The sequence below is a fragment of the Tachypleus tridentatus genome, chromosome 1 (genome assembly GCF_004210375.1).
Source record: "Tachypleus tridentatus isolate NWPU-2018 chromosome 1, ASM421037v1, whole genome shotgun sequence".
In the NCBI taxonomy this organism is placed as follows: Eukaryota; Metazoa; Arthropoda; class Merostomata; order Xiphosura; family Limulidae; genus Tachypleus; species Tachypleus tridentatus.
In genome coordinates this window covers 20448164-20463995 of record NC_134825.1, presented here as the reverse complement: position 1 = coordinate 20463995, position 15832 = coordinate 20448164, and the positions used below count along the sequence as shown (strand labels likewise).

The following is a 15832-nucleotide window of genomic DNA, read 5'->3' as shown; positions in this document are numbered from 1 at the left end:
ATAAGTGTATCTTTACAAAATATGACAGACTTTCAGTAAACATTACAAGTTTGTTTTACGTAAGTATTATTATTATTATGTTTTAACTAATCTGAGTTCAAAATTATTTTCATGTTGATAATTAAGTTTAATTTGTGCAACCTCTAGAACCTCCTGAACACATTTCAAATGTTTATGATATGGTTGTGTCCGTGAAACAATGAAGTATCTGAATATCAGTAAACCTTCTGAGCAACTGAGATTTAGTGTTAGTATTGGTGTAAAAGCATACAAGTGCCTATGAACATGCTGCTTTTTCTAGTACCTGCTTAAATAGTTAGTAATAAATCTGTAGTTTCCAGTAATATAAATACAGTCTCTCTTGATTGAATTAGTATATTTGACTCAGCCTTCTTGTTTATTTTAGAAACAAAATGTTCTGAATGTTCTACATTTTATTCTTATTTTCGTATTGGTTCTTTACTGAAACATTTTCATATAAATATTCCTTGATCTATACACTCGTATGTAAAGATGTTCTTTTCCATGTGTTAACATCACTTTAATTGATTGATTGATTTAGTGTTTTATGGCACAAAGCAGCTAGGCTGTCTGCACCAAACTTCCAGTAAAAAGGTAAAAATAAATTAAATGTAGTAAAATACATAGAAGGGAATGAAGGTAAAACAAAACATCATTGAAAAACAGAAAAAGTATAAAACCAATGTTGACACCTAGTCTCCAATGTTAAGATAGAAAGAAGAGTAAAAGAAGTTGTAAAGGACTCTCTCTAGCATAATGGTAATGATCATAACCTGTTAGGAAGACTAACAAGTAAGTTCAAGAACCACCGACAGTCACCTGAAGTTGGTCTTTCCAGTCCTGGTTCTGGGTTATGTGTCATTATGGCCAGTACTAAAAGGTTAAATAATAAAAGTGTTAAATGACATGCAGCAAAAGTGTAATAACAACTCGCCAAAACGACTAACTACTGGGTAGTTCAAACAGCAGTGTCAGTCACCTGAAGTTGGCCTTTCCAGTCCTGGTGTCAAGTTATTTAATGTTCTGGCCATTTTACAATGTCAAACTGAACTAGAGAGATTGAGACTGAAAAAGGAACCACAATTAAAAAGGTGTAATGAATAAATATCCAACACTTAAATGAGATTAAAAAGATTAATGGCCATTAAAAAACTAAAAGCTTTATCAAGATGGACAGTGTCACCATCACCAATAACACTGTCCAATGTTACAGACAAACCCTGGGATAGAACATGTTTAAAATAGTGCTGTCGTTGAGAGTCATAATGATGGCAAAAAAGTAAAATGTGGCTTATAGTGATTTGAGTGTTGCACAAACTACACACTGGTGCATCAATTCCAGATAAAAGAAAGCAATGAGTTAAAAAACTGTGACCAATGTGTAGTCTAGTTAGAACAACTTCCTCCTTCTGAACTTTACAGAAGCTAGATGGCCAAAGCCCAATATGAAGTTTTATTTGAAAAGCTTGTTGTCATGTTGCTCACTCAAGTGGACTGCCAGCTGGCACGGAGCCAAGCCTTGAATACAGGACCATAGCCCATGTACGGAATAGGCACAGTGGTGATAGTGCCAGAGCAGATAGATTTAGCTGCCATGTCTGCAAGTGCATTCCCATGAATACCAACGTGGCCTGGTATCCAGAAAAGCTGGATAGAAGTAGATGTTAATGAAAAATAGGCCAGTCAGTTTTGAATATCAGCGAGAACAGGGTGTGAACCAATGTGAAGTGATTCCAAGGCCAGCAGAGAACTAAGAGAGTCAGTATAAATAGTGCAGTCGGAGTACTGCTCAGCTTCAATATGATCCAGGGCAAGAGATATGGCATACAGTTCGGCAGTGAACACAGAAGCTGCAGAGGGATTCTGCTTGCAACCACCAAACTGCAACAAACCATGGCAGAGCCCACAGAGTCACATGATTTTGAAATATCCGTATAAATTGGAATAGAAAGGTTGTTCAAAGATGTTCAGTAAATAGAAGACGGTACTTCCAATCGGGAGTATCTGCCTTTTTCAGATGACTTAAAGAAAGGTCACATTTGGGGGCTGTAATAAGCCATGGGGGGTGGGGATGAGCTGACCAGTGGATTCTGCTATGTTTTCCAAGGACAAACCCAATTCATCCAATTGCGCCTGGATGCAAAGGCCAAAAGGAGCAATGGCAGATTGTCTGTTTTGAAAAGGTAAGGCCCACTGAGGAAGGAAAACACATCCCCAAGTGGGATACTTTGATAATGAGTGAAGGTTTGAAGAATACAGTAAAGACAGTTGCAAACAGCGAAGGTGCAAAGAAGGTTCGTGAGATTCCACATATAAGCTCTGAACTGGGGAGGTGCGGAAAGCCCCAGTGCACAGTCAAAGTTCTTGATGATGAATGGGGTCCAGCATCTTTAAGGCAGAGCCATAGACCATTGATCCATAGTCGAGTTTTGAACGAATAAGAGCATGATATATCTTTAACATAGAACATTGGTCTGCTCCCCAACTGGCAGTAGAGAGGACGCGGAGGATGTTCAGTGCTCTTGTGCATTTGACCCGTAGCTGCTTTAAGTGTGGTATAAAGGTCAGCTTACGGTCAAAGATAAGCCCCAAGAACTTGGCCTCAGGGACCACTGGCAGCGAAACATCACCGATACAGAGTTCAGGATCAGAGTGGATACCCCATTGGCAGCAAAAGTGCATGCAAATGGTTTTAGAAAGAGAAAAATTAAAGCCACTCACTGCAGTTCACTTCAGTACACGATTGAGGGCAGTTTGTAGTTGCAGCTCAATATGTCTCATGTTCAACGACTGGCACGAGATGTGAAAGTCGTCAACATAGAGCCTGCTTGCAACAGTGAGAGGGAGTTGTTCAGTGATGACATTTATCTTTATACTGAAAATGTGTGACACTCAAAACACAGCCCTAAGGGACCCCAAGTTCCTGTACAAAAGAACGGGAAAGTGTTGAACCCACACGAACTTGGAATCTCCTGTCCATTAAAATGTTTTTAATAAACAAAGGTAAATGGCCATGTAACCCATATGTATGGAGGTCTCGCAAAACGCCATACCTCCATGTTGTGTCATAAGCCATTTCAATGTCAAAGAATATTGAAACAAGATGTTGGTGTTTGATAAAGGCTTCTCTAATTGATGTTTCAAGTCGAATTAGGTGGTCCGTGGTCGAATGCTGTCGTCGGAACCCACACTGGGTGGGCGAGAGGAGGTTGTTTGATTTGAGGAACCAAACAAGACAAGCATTAACCATCCTCTCTAAGGTCTTACAGAGACAGCTCGTCAAAGCAATTGGACGGTAGTGTGAAGGAATCTTGGGATCTTTCCCAGGTTTAGAGAAAGGTAAGATAATAGCCTGGCACCAGGAAAAACATTCTCCTGCCAGATCCAGTTAAAAACAATTAGAAGAATATCAAGAGCAGCAGGAGAGAGATAGCGCAGAATGTCATAGTGTACATCATCAGGTCCAACAGATGTACTGCCAGACCGATGAAGGGCCATTTTCAGTTCCACCATTGTAAAGGGACAATTATAGTCAGAAAGACACTCAGTTTGAAAGGAAAGAGGTGAACGCTCTGCCCGAATCTTGATGGCCAAGAAGGTGGAGGAACAAGCAGAAGTGCTAGATACCCAGCAAAAACTTTCACCTAGAGTATCAGCGATTCTCTGGACATCAGCTACCTCTTGGCCATCAGAGAGTAAGATGGAGAGGGGGACAGAATTGTAGTGCCCACAGACCTTTCGAATCTTGTCCCATATGACCTTGGAACTGGTGGTAGAAGATATGCTAGTTGTGAACTTAATCCAAGATTCCTTCTGGCTTTGACGTCTTACCCACCAAGCATGTGCACGGGCCTGTTAGAAAGCGATGTGGTTTGAAAGTGTGGGATATCTACGTAAAGTATCCCAGGCCCATTTTTGAGCCTTCCGTGCCAAGTGGCAAGCATGATTCCACCATGGACAAGGATATCGTGGAAAACATGTCGAGGTTTTAGGAATACACTGAGCAGCTGCTTGTATAATACAATCAGTTACCTCTGCCACAAAATCGTCTATTGATGGCTGATTCACGATGGCAGGATCAAGTTCTGCGAGAGCAGTGAAAGTGGACCAGTCTGCCTGATCCAGCTTCCACCGGGGCACATGGTAGGGTGGCATCGACCACGGCCAGTCTCTCTCAAAAGTATAGGAAAATGATCACTGCTTAGTGGATTATTGTCAACCCTCCATGAAAAATGGGAAAATAATGAAGGGGAGCAAACCAAGAGATCAATAGCAGTAAAGGACTGACTAGGTGCATGAAAATAAGTGGAAGAGCCAGTATTGAAAAGAGAAAGATTGTGATCAGAGAGCATACGCTCTACAGAGCGACCCCTCCTATCAATTACAGCACTTCCCTAGAGGGGATCATGTCCATTAAAGTCCCCCCAGGATTAGAAATGGAAACGGCAACTGTTCAATGAGAGCATCAAGGTCTGATTGATCATATGTCTCTCCACAGGACATGTAGAGAGAACAAACAGTGATGGTATGACCCAAGGAAACACGGATAGCTACCGCCTCCGAGGGTGTGTTGAGTGACAAAGACAGGGTGGGCATATACTGATCAACCAATAGTGCCACCTCTCCATGTACTCATCCATCACACAGCCTATCATTCTGTACAGAGAAAACTGCCATATGGTGAGTGTATCAGCAGGTTTTAGAAATGTTTCTTGTAAAAAAAGACATACAGGATAGTAGGAAGCAATCAGTGTTTTGATATCATCCAGATTAGAACGTAAACCTCGACAGTTTCATTGTACCAAGGTGGCCGTTTTTAATTACGGTAGGTGAAGTGGCTGGAGAACCCTTCTGTTTATGACCACGTCTTTGTTTCTTACTGTCCTTATTTGGAGGAGGTCTATCGACCTCCATGGATCCTGCCCTGAGTCGATGGAGCAGGTCTTTGTTCTTGGAAGGGGATTCCACTGACTGAGGATGCGAACAAATGATTGTTTTGCATCGTGGGGTTGGAGAAAAAGATTTATCAGAAGAAATGCCTGTATTTGAAACTGAAGGATGTGGATCTTGAGATTTGTTGGACTGTATGGGAGGAACAGAGATGGGTGTAGAAATCGATTCATCAACCTTTTTAACCATGGAGGTCAAAAAGGCTTTTCATTTGTTTTGAAAACGATTCTCTTGGAGGTATAGAGATCTGTCTGCACTCCCACTGTAGTTGTGGAGCGAGTGCAGCAGCATATGTCCAAGATGAAGTGGAGGACAGCAATTTCTGAGCCTCAGGATAATTAATGTTATGGGTTGTTTTCAAATGTTGCACCTCTTTTCCTCCAACAATTTTGGGCAAGAATGAAAGTAGGAAGGGTGGGAACCATTGCAGTTGACACAATGTGGGTCCGAGTGACACTCATAGGCATCGTGGTCCTTGCCACCACAATGAGCACGTCAGGGAACCACGACAGGATGTCTTTGAGTGGCCGAACCTCTGACATTGGAAACATCAAAGAGGGTTTGGAATGTACGGCCATACCCTGCAAATTAGATAACCTGCCTTGATGGTGGCAGGTGCACGTGGTGATGTAAATGTCAAAACGAGGATATCTGTCGGCAGTGTAACTCCGTCTTTGCGAGTGGAGACCAGCGAGAATCTCTGACTCAGGGACGTTCAAGTCCCTCTCAACTATAACTCTTCGTGATGAATTCAAGGTAGCATGAGGGGTAACCTCAATAGGTACATCCCCAATTGCCTTTGAATTCAAGAGGAGTTCACTGTTGGGATGTGGATGTTTCAACCAATATGTCTCCAGATCGAAGCTTTTTTACTGACCTTGGAGAGCCAGCAAGTCCCTCTGGTCCCTTCTGAATAAAAAAGGGGGACATTTGCCCTAAAGGTTTTTCTGAAAGAGAATGTAATATAAGAAAATGGGGTACAGGTGTTACAGATGTTGAAGATTGCTGCTCACAGTCTTCAAGATGTGGTCATTTACCTATTGACTGTTTTTTCACTATTTTATTTAATTTTTTTATTGAAGGATCCATAGGAAAAAAGGAAAATTTCAGTGCACACTGACCCCACCCACCATGAAGCCCTACGAGGGGATGCACTACAATGTCATGCAAGGACATTGCAGCAACATCAGGGTTTCGTGAGCACTATACCCAAACACCAGCATCAGACACAACGTTCACAACACCCGTTGAGAACTTCCAACGCTGGCACTTGGTTGACTCTAGCTGAAGTGGACCAGGGGACGCCACCCAAAGGCCACCCATCTACAGGAATTCAAAACCAAAGTGGTGTGTTAGGGTTGGACCCCTAAACCACCAGGATCCTCTCCTCCCCTACACGGGTCGCCACGCACGGCAAACACGTGGGTGGATGTTTAGATCCCAGAGGAGGTAAACTGAAAGAACAGAACCTTCCCTGGGAGGTCCCCTCACCATGAACAGAAATCCACACCAAGAGGAACATCACTTTAAAGACTGATTTCATCAACTTTTATGAGCCATTCCACCTTTCTCAAATTATGTAAACATTCCCTGAATAGCAAAACTGCTAGCTGTGTATAATTTTTCAAAATTTACCTTAATGTAAACGAGTATAAAAATAGCAAGTTCAATAAACAATTATACTCATCTATTATAAAACAGAGTGCAAATCTTAATCTGAGCACTAGTATACCAGTAATTTATAAAATACATTAATATTTTTGGTTTCCATACATTACATGTGTGTGTCTACACACTCACACACATTTATTATTACCATTTTCAAATATAAATTTAAATGCCAGTTTTCTTAACACTCATACGAAAAGTGGGGCCTAATAGGCCCCAGAGCAACTTGAAAGGTTATTAATATTAGGCTAATAATTTTGTATTTAAATGAAATTGCCATTTAAATCCATTAATGAATGGATTAACGAGATTCCCACTGTCCCTATCTACTATCTAGCGAAACCACAGCCAGGGGAACTGGCTTGGAGAACTAGAAACGTCTTTTCGTAGGAGTGTTAAAACATAATATTAAATCAGAAGCAAACAGTTTCTCACTATCAGAAATCTGAGCTTCTAATTCATAAGAAACTACAGACATTGTAATGTGAGCATCAGAAACTGAAACATGACCAAAACTAGAAAGCAATGTACCACGCAACACATAAAAATCAATATTAAGCCTCTTTTTCTGAAATATATAATTTAAAATTAAGAAATTAACTTATGCATAATACTACAATTTGGTACCAAAGTTATTGACATACATTTATAAAACAACAGTTAAATTTTTAATACAAGTCCACAGACATGATAAGCAGTGTTCCCTCTAACTTGCACTGCCACACAACAACCAATCAAATGCCTTTCACACCTTCAGTGATGATGAAGTCTCAACACACTGACGACTCCTAGTGACCATGACAGCCGATAGGCCTAGAGCCCAAATAACCAACCGACAGCATCACAAATTAGCCTAATGATACACTAATCAATATAATTGTTGCTCATAGGAAATCAAAATAATCACAGTTTACAACACTTAAAATTGCATTCAAGAGAAAAGCTCACTGATAAGTTTTTATTAGATGAATATGAAATATAACAACAAAAAATAGTATTATTCAGAAAAATAAAAAGTTTAACATAACTCATTTGTACCTGATGTTTCTGCAGAATGTCCTTGAAGTAGTTGGAACATGTTACCACATGCTTTAGCAACTGCTGCCATCTTAGCAATGATGGGAAGGTTGTGGATCACAAAAGAAACTTCATTTTTCTGCACCTTAGCAAGATTCTGTGCATGACCTAGCAGACCAAAACCAGTGACATCTGTTGCACCATGAGCATTATACTTGTGCATGAGCCTAGCACCTGGAAGTCAAACACAAATTAGTAAAATTAATTACATAAAAATACTTACATAGTAATGGAAAAACTGAATGGAAGGAGTATCAGATGCACATGTTAAGGTATCCCCTCTATGAAATGAGCTGCTTCAATCAGATAGGGCCACACCAACATGATGTCTGTACAAGTACAGATAGCCATGGTATAATAAGCAATTGCAATTGATTCTATCATGATTCCAGAACAAAAATGCCAAAGGCGAAATTACTGGTCCAAGCTACAATATGAGATATGTTTCAGGGAGGACTAAATGGAAACTGAAGAGGGTAAGTGAAACTAGTGCTTCTGATGGCACATGTATCACTAACAGATACAATGATTTTTAGCCATCATACCATTACTTCAGGAATAAGATCTGTTGGCAGGAATCACAGGTGCAATTACAGTAATTACCTATTTTACTGGGTGGATATGTCAGAGGTCCCAAAGTCTAATGATGGTCCCCATAATAGTTAACAGTTATTAACCTGTTGACTGCCAAGTATTTCAGCTGCTACAATACAACTCTAATGCTTCTTCATTTTGTAACTTTTTTCGTGATGCCATTTTGGATCGAAAGTGAAACAATGTGCAAGTAGGTGAAATGCATGTATTGTGCTGACATCTAGCATTGAAGTTAGGTATTATTGAGAACAAATTAACTCGTCCGTAGCACTGTGTTACCGATCTGCTTGGACGAGTTATCTCGTCTATGGCACTGAACAGGTTAAGGATCCCCATTTAATTTTTTCCCACAGATCCCACGAGGTAGTTGTAATACTCACAAGGATACTCATTCCAGCAGCAGAGATATCCCAAAGATCCAGAAAATGTGGCAAAATAACTGGTATTACATGTGCAATCACAGTCCTTATATGAATATTATCTAGTCTTATGCATAAATGATTAGGTTCAGTCATAACCAAAAAAAAACTGGTTGAAGTGAAAGTACTACAGGATACCTGGAACAATATTTCATAATACACTGTTAAAGTTACAGAAGCAAAATAAAGATATACTGTTGTGTTTCCAGTAAGAAACAAATTATTCACTTCTTTTGTATTTTCTGTACTAAGTATTGTACTGATGATAAAATGACCATTCATTTGCAATTAACAATTGCTTGTGACCCATCTAAGTTCATCATTTGTGCATTTCCTTGCATATTTTCAATACTGTATATATATACACACACACACACACAATAAAAACACCACACTCAGAACACAAATAATTTAACATTCAATATATTCACAGTGTAAGATTTTGGGGTTCCAAAATTCCCTTGGCAATATGGGCATCAAGCTTGCTAGAACTAACAAGAATTCAGGCACTAAGCTTTGAAAAGCAACTTATAATGTTCGATAGTTATTTTCCAAAATGTTAACAACTTTTAAAAATTTATGTCTCATTACCACTGTCATTACTTTGATACAATTTTTTTTAAAATAACTCTTCATATGAGTGATGTTAAAAAAAAATCAAAACAAATGTAAATCCAGTTGTGTGGTAAATATGAAAGGACATAACTGTAAACAGTTTTCACTGCTTTCATTAACAGCATCTTCAGAAGAGTAGAATTTAATCTAGACCAATATAATATATTATGTGTATGTATCCAGTTAAGCAGAGCCTTTCCCTCCTGAAAGATATAGCAAGTGATCAATAACCAAACATCATGTTATATTGTATATGATTTGATGATGCCCAACTCCTCTATTTGTCCTCCATGTTACAGTTTTACTTACAAATACTGCAGTTTATCCTTTATCAGCACACCTTTTAAAAGTTATGTCGTAGAACACCTGGGGTCCAATTGGACACAAAGCACAAAATTACTATCACAGTAAGCTCTGGATTGAAATATCAAAAAGCAAATTGTATTACAACTTTTTTTAGAGTTATCATGCACCATGAAAAAGATAAAAAAATATGTACTCTACAGAAAATATGATGACAAATCAAGAAAATACAATGTTCCTTAAAATAAGTGGTATTTACTCTCTCAACACACCTAAAAACAACAGGATAAACAAGGTGTTAATTTTACACAAGAGAAACACCAAAATATAATTTACTAAAAATTCCTAAGTATTGAATATCATTAAAATGGTCTCCAGGATAAAATATGTTTATGACAATGACTTCCATAAACCATCGATATTATAACAAGTATTTTGATGCATATAACAGTTATATTTGTTTTAAAACTGCCAGTTCTGTGTGTGTTTGAAAGACAAGCTTACAGAGTTATAAATTTCTAAAACTACAAAGCACAAACTGTTACAGTAAAATGAAGATAACTTACCTTTATCCACTACACAGTACTAATAAATTATGAATATTTCCACACGTATTCCAATAAAACTAAATTATCAAGGAATTTGAAAGTTATATTAACCACAAAATTCATCAATGTGACATAAAACATTCTTTGTTCGCTATACCACATCTCTTCACATTTGTTATATAATAGTTAATATATAAATTGAATGAGACTTACTTGTTCTATTCAACCTTGCCATGCTGTCCATAGCTCGTTGGTAAGCTTTCCGTATATCATCTTCACTTACCACAAGTTTGATTCTATTCCACCTGTCCTGTTGTTCAAGCCACTGGTAAGCATTAACAGCTACCTGAGTGCCCAAGGGCTTGGTAAGCACAAGTACGTCTCCAATTACTGCATCATTAGGGCTATGAAAAAAAATATTTATGCACAAAAAATGCAAACACTTAATTACAGAATACACAAATTAAGTAGTTGTTATTTATATTTTTTGTTAATAAAAAAGGGAAGATATTAATGAAAAGTGGTTATTGTAAACCTAACTAGCAGGCAAAAGCACATAACTGGTATATGGTAGCATTGTAAAGCAGTTTTAAGCTAATGCCAAGGTATACAACATTGAAATGCATGCTATTACTGCTACAGCATCTGAAAAGAAACACTGTTTCACTGGATGCAGGACAGAAATGCAGGCTGACTGAACAATTAATATGGACATTTCTTCTGGCCAACTTGTTATGTTATGACCATGTCCAATATTGGAACACATAGTGAATACCCAAGTATAATTTCCTGATAAAGACTGACAAAAGACCCAAGATTCACAACAAAAAAGAAAATTTAACAAAGTAAATGTTGATGTAATTTATATAATCACAGCATGGACTAATTGGTTTCTTTTTCACACACTTTACAACCGAGTAGTACATCTTACAAAAATAGTTAATGTCTACAATACTTTGGGAGAGGTGAAATGAAATACATGCAACATTTAGTATTTTATCTATGTCTGTGCTTTTAAAAACACATGATATTTAATTGCATTCAAACACTGAATTTGAACACATTTTCCTCAAGTGATGTACAAAATGTTTTTATCACAAGTTACTTTTCTAATTGTTGTTAATTTTTCAACATTAAGTAAGAGTAATTCTGAATCGGAACATTTTACATGATAAATGGGCTAAATGCCCAGGTTCAGATAGATTCAATCCTAATTCTAATCTACTGCCTAAAGAGAGGTTAACCTATTAGCAGGACAAGCCACCATGTTGAGATGGCTCTCACTATTAGAATACCCCTATAATGCAAGAGCATGTTTAGAACAAACATGTAAACCTTAGGCCTAATCTATATTCCAGCACACTTTTTCGCAAGATCCAAACATGCAAAGACAACTCTGCTGACACACATTCTTTTACAAAGCTATATATTACATTCATATATATAAATATGCATTTATAAATACTTGAGAGAGAGAAAAATATTGAAAATATTTGGCATAACTGAGACATTATAAGAGTGGTATCACAAAATGACAGTTGCTTAATTTTTTTTTCATATAAATTAGCACCTTAACAACTGATGTAACACCAAATTCATTACTGATTATAAAAAATTACTGTTGGAATAAAATCACATCTTTAATGTCCATACTTAATTTATGAAAATATAACAAATTACTTTAAATAAAATCCAAAACACGAACATCAAGAATAATTTTACGTATATATTTAACACCAATATTTAAAACAACTGTCCCAACAAAAAATACAAATTGGAATTGTTAAGTGTTGCATATGGAGTCTTTTTCAGGTTCAAGTATGTGTTATAATTTATAACTTGCATGATTCTATGGTCTTTTTCAGTTTTACTTTTTGCAAAGTTTTTCCCAAGACACTAAGTGTCAAATCTTGGTAGTTGCCTATAAGGATGTTACTATCAAATATATAGAACATTATACATACTACCTTAAGTTCTAATCACATCACTTACTGTAATGTAAAAAGGAAAAGCTTGAGACAATGTTTAAGTTTTTCCTAATCAACATGGTAAATACTTAAGAAACTTTATCATAAACAAACAATTACAGATTTCCAAGCTAGGCAAGTAAAATAATTTAAATTCATATGATTCATTGTACTTAAATTACCAGTTTCATATGGTGATTTGATAATAAGGACTTGCATGGACATAGAGTTTACCATCAGAACTACAGTAACTTAATTTCATGTATAATACAATATTTCTGCCATTTGAAAGGCAAGTTTGAAGAAATTCAGTACACGAAAATATCAGACTTTTAGATGAAATTAAATGCTGGGTTATCACTGGGTAAGCCTTATCTTCATAAAATTCACCAGCTTTGTTCACAGACTTCTTTGGACCTAGTGTTCAGTCTTTATTACTCTTCTGAAACAGACAAGAGACCACAAGAGTGTGATTTTATATCTGGAAAACAATGGTTGTTAAATGCATTCTTGTTTAAAGTTGGGCCAATCAGAGTTGTAACATACTTTTCAGAAGTCAACTGAGACCACTGGTGAAGACAACTTGATTTTCATAACAACTTTAGATGCATCATGTGATATTATTCTAAACCATAGAATATTCTATGACTTATTCTTTTACATATATTTTGATAAATATGTGTGCTAAGTATATGCCTATTTCTTTTCTTAATTTATTTTACATTAATTTAGGTACTATTTGCTTTTACGACACTGTCATTATATTGTACAGGTTCACCGATATTGCATATTTATAAATGTTTCTGAAAACTGGAATTTTAATTAAAATAGCACATTATGCACACAGACTAAATGACCATGTCAAAAACATTTAAGTTTGGATTGCCTACCAAGGATAGCAGCAGCTGCCACTGAAAATGGTTTGTATAAATCTTTATACCAATAATGGGACTGACTGTCACTTTTATTGCATGCTTACAACAGGTATCACATGAACCCTACAATCCATATCACGACCCTAACTCCTAGCTTATGCCTGGAAACAATCTTCTGTATTTACCATTTAACAGAATCTCAAGTTTTACTTCATAGTACAGACTGAACATTTACCTTAAAAACAAAGAACAATTATTATGCTTGCAGTTATTATGTAAAATAATTATGTATACAAGACCTTCTACATCCATTTCAATGATAACTGCTGTGTATGTGAAAAGAGCTAAAATAATATAAATATTTTAGACCCTAGGATACATGCAAGGTAGCACTTACTAACTTTGTAGCTGTATTGAATATTAGCAAACCTACAATGTAGAAGTGACAAGACCAATCACCAAATGCAAGCATGGATACACAGATTACTTGATAATACAAGATACACAATTAAGATTAAAAGTTAAGCCATTAAAGTTTTCAAAACCACAGTGCAGTGGTTTTATCACATGTATGAATGTAAATGAAACATGGTGTGTGTTATAGTACATGTAAACAGATTGTTTGCAAATCAAAAGTAGTTAAAACTATGAACTTTGTAGAACTTACCAAGTGATTAACTGTAATGCCCATTAACTGATTATTCTTACATAAAACTCAGATAGTTGGAATAATCACAAACAATAATTCTGATCAGTTGATATTATTTCACTGACATTAATGTAATTTAGAAGTTTATAAATATGAGGAATTACGTACTTTAAAATTTAAGTAAAAATAGATTTTAATCATTCTATGTAATTTAAAGGTAGCGTTCTCAGATTTACAAAACTGCACACTAAAATTACATAAATTTACCCAAAGTTTGCCAAGAATAAACAGCTTCCAAATTAAATCAGATGAAATGATTATGGATGAAAAAAATGTCCAGAATGCAATTCAACTGGTGTTATTGCTTACAGCTTTAGAATCAGATTAGAAGAAAAATAAAAACCAATTTTTGTTGTACGTCCTTTAGCAGGTAGTTAAGCCCGTTGTAGTTAACTTATTTGTTTATCCTTTTAAGTCAATCTTATGCACAGTATGGGACATCAATGAGAGTCACAAAAAACCAAGATCTGAGAAACATTTTCTTGTTTGATCTCCTTTAGTTCTGATCTGGTTATCTTATATTTGTTAAGTTTTGTGTTTTTGTCATAGTTAAGAAACTTTTCCAGTATTTATAGATACCTTCCAAATTCCTCATATATGTAAATATAAATATTGACTGTTTCACACGTTATAATATGATATCTGTAGAGCTGGTGATCAGTGGAATATAATAATTGTAGGGCCAATTCATAGATTACATTCAAATAATCAATTATCCTCATGTATAACTTTCATAGTTGGAATAACTGAGAATGCCAGTTTTAATCAACAGATCATTTTTGGGACATTAATCAATATAATTGTAACTCATTATTTGTTAGAGTAATCACAAACACTAATTATGATTAGTTTATTATTTTCACATTACTTACATCACACAAACAGACATAATTGCAGCTCAAGGGTTCAATGACATTGATGTACTCAACCCTAACAGAAGTTTCTATAAAACATAAGTTTCACTTTCAAGTACATTATAATCAACAAAAATATTAAAACTAGTAAAAGAAGTTAAATACAAGTAACCAAATGATTCCATCAGATGGAAAATTTAACTGTTCAAGAAGACAAGAGAAAGAAAAGAAACATGCTTAAATCAATGAACTTAAGTTTATTATATAATATTATAATTTTAACTATTATAAACTAACACAAATGGAAAGTGTTACACACACAACTATTTCAATGTGCAAGTAGCCAAGATTTATGAAATCAGCCATAATCATACATTTAATATCACATCCAACAGGACATGGCTTTTAGCTAATACTGTAGTTCACAAGTACAAATTTAATAATGAGTGTTAGTTTTGGATATTTGTGCAAAGCTATTAAACAGTTGCTCAAATCAACAGTAACCCTCTCTTGTAACACATCCATGGTCCCTAAGTGCTGGCACAATTTTAGAGTAACAGGATGTGTATTATAGACTTCGATTTACAGTCCAACATACTAACAGTTGTAGCAACATTACTGTTCAAAACAGCATTTTAAATCTCATTTTGTTGCTTTGGAAAAAGCTTGACTGTAATCATTTAATGCATTTATTTTATATATTATTGTGTGTGTGTGTGTGTGTGTGTGTGTGTGTGTGTGTGTGTGTGTGTGTGTGTGAAACACAAGTTTCTTTGTTTGGAATTAAGCACAAAGCCACACAATAGGCTATGTGCAAGCCCATAATACATATCACTGTGTCACAGGTGGGCATAAAACAATTTTATAATTTTCACCATTCCCCAAATTACAACAAAATATAAATAATTACCTCAAATCAGTTTAAGTTGTTTCTAAATATAAAAACAGATTTTAAATCAATATAATTGATTTTTTTCATCATTGTATGTTTACACAAAACATCAGTATCTTGTTACTTTAGTAAGTACAGATATAAAATAATATTTTATAATAACGTTTCAATAAACGTAGAGGTTTTACACAATATCAAGTAAAAAAGTCACTTCTGATGAATTACTGTAAAATTGTACTGGATATATTCACTACACACAATCACATTATAATCTTTATAATCATAAACTCTATAGTTTGAAAGCATAATACAGCCGATTACTATTGAGAAATTTTCACAA

At 35.8% G+C, this 15832-nt stretch overlaps 1 protein-coding gene across 2 annotated transcripts in view; it reads right to left on the bottom strand.

The window, feature by feature from the left end:
- Sps1 (inactive selenide, water dikinase) overlaps positions 1-15832 on the bottom strand; it is a 32696-nt gene that overhangs the window by 5715 nt on the left and 11149 nt on the right. For both annotated transcript variants that reach the window (XM_076488552.1, XM_076488545.1), the window contains 2 exons: positions 10409-10599; positions 7678-7890 (listed from right to left, as the gene is read on the bottom strand). In XM_076488552.1, the coding sequence (XP_076344667.1) occupies positions 7678-7890; positions 10409-10599 (404 nt within the window). The remainder of the gene's footprint in view (positions 1-7677; positions 7891-10408; positions 10600-15832) is intronic.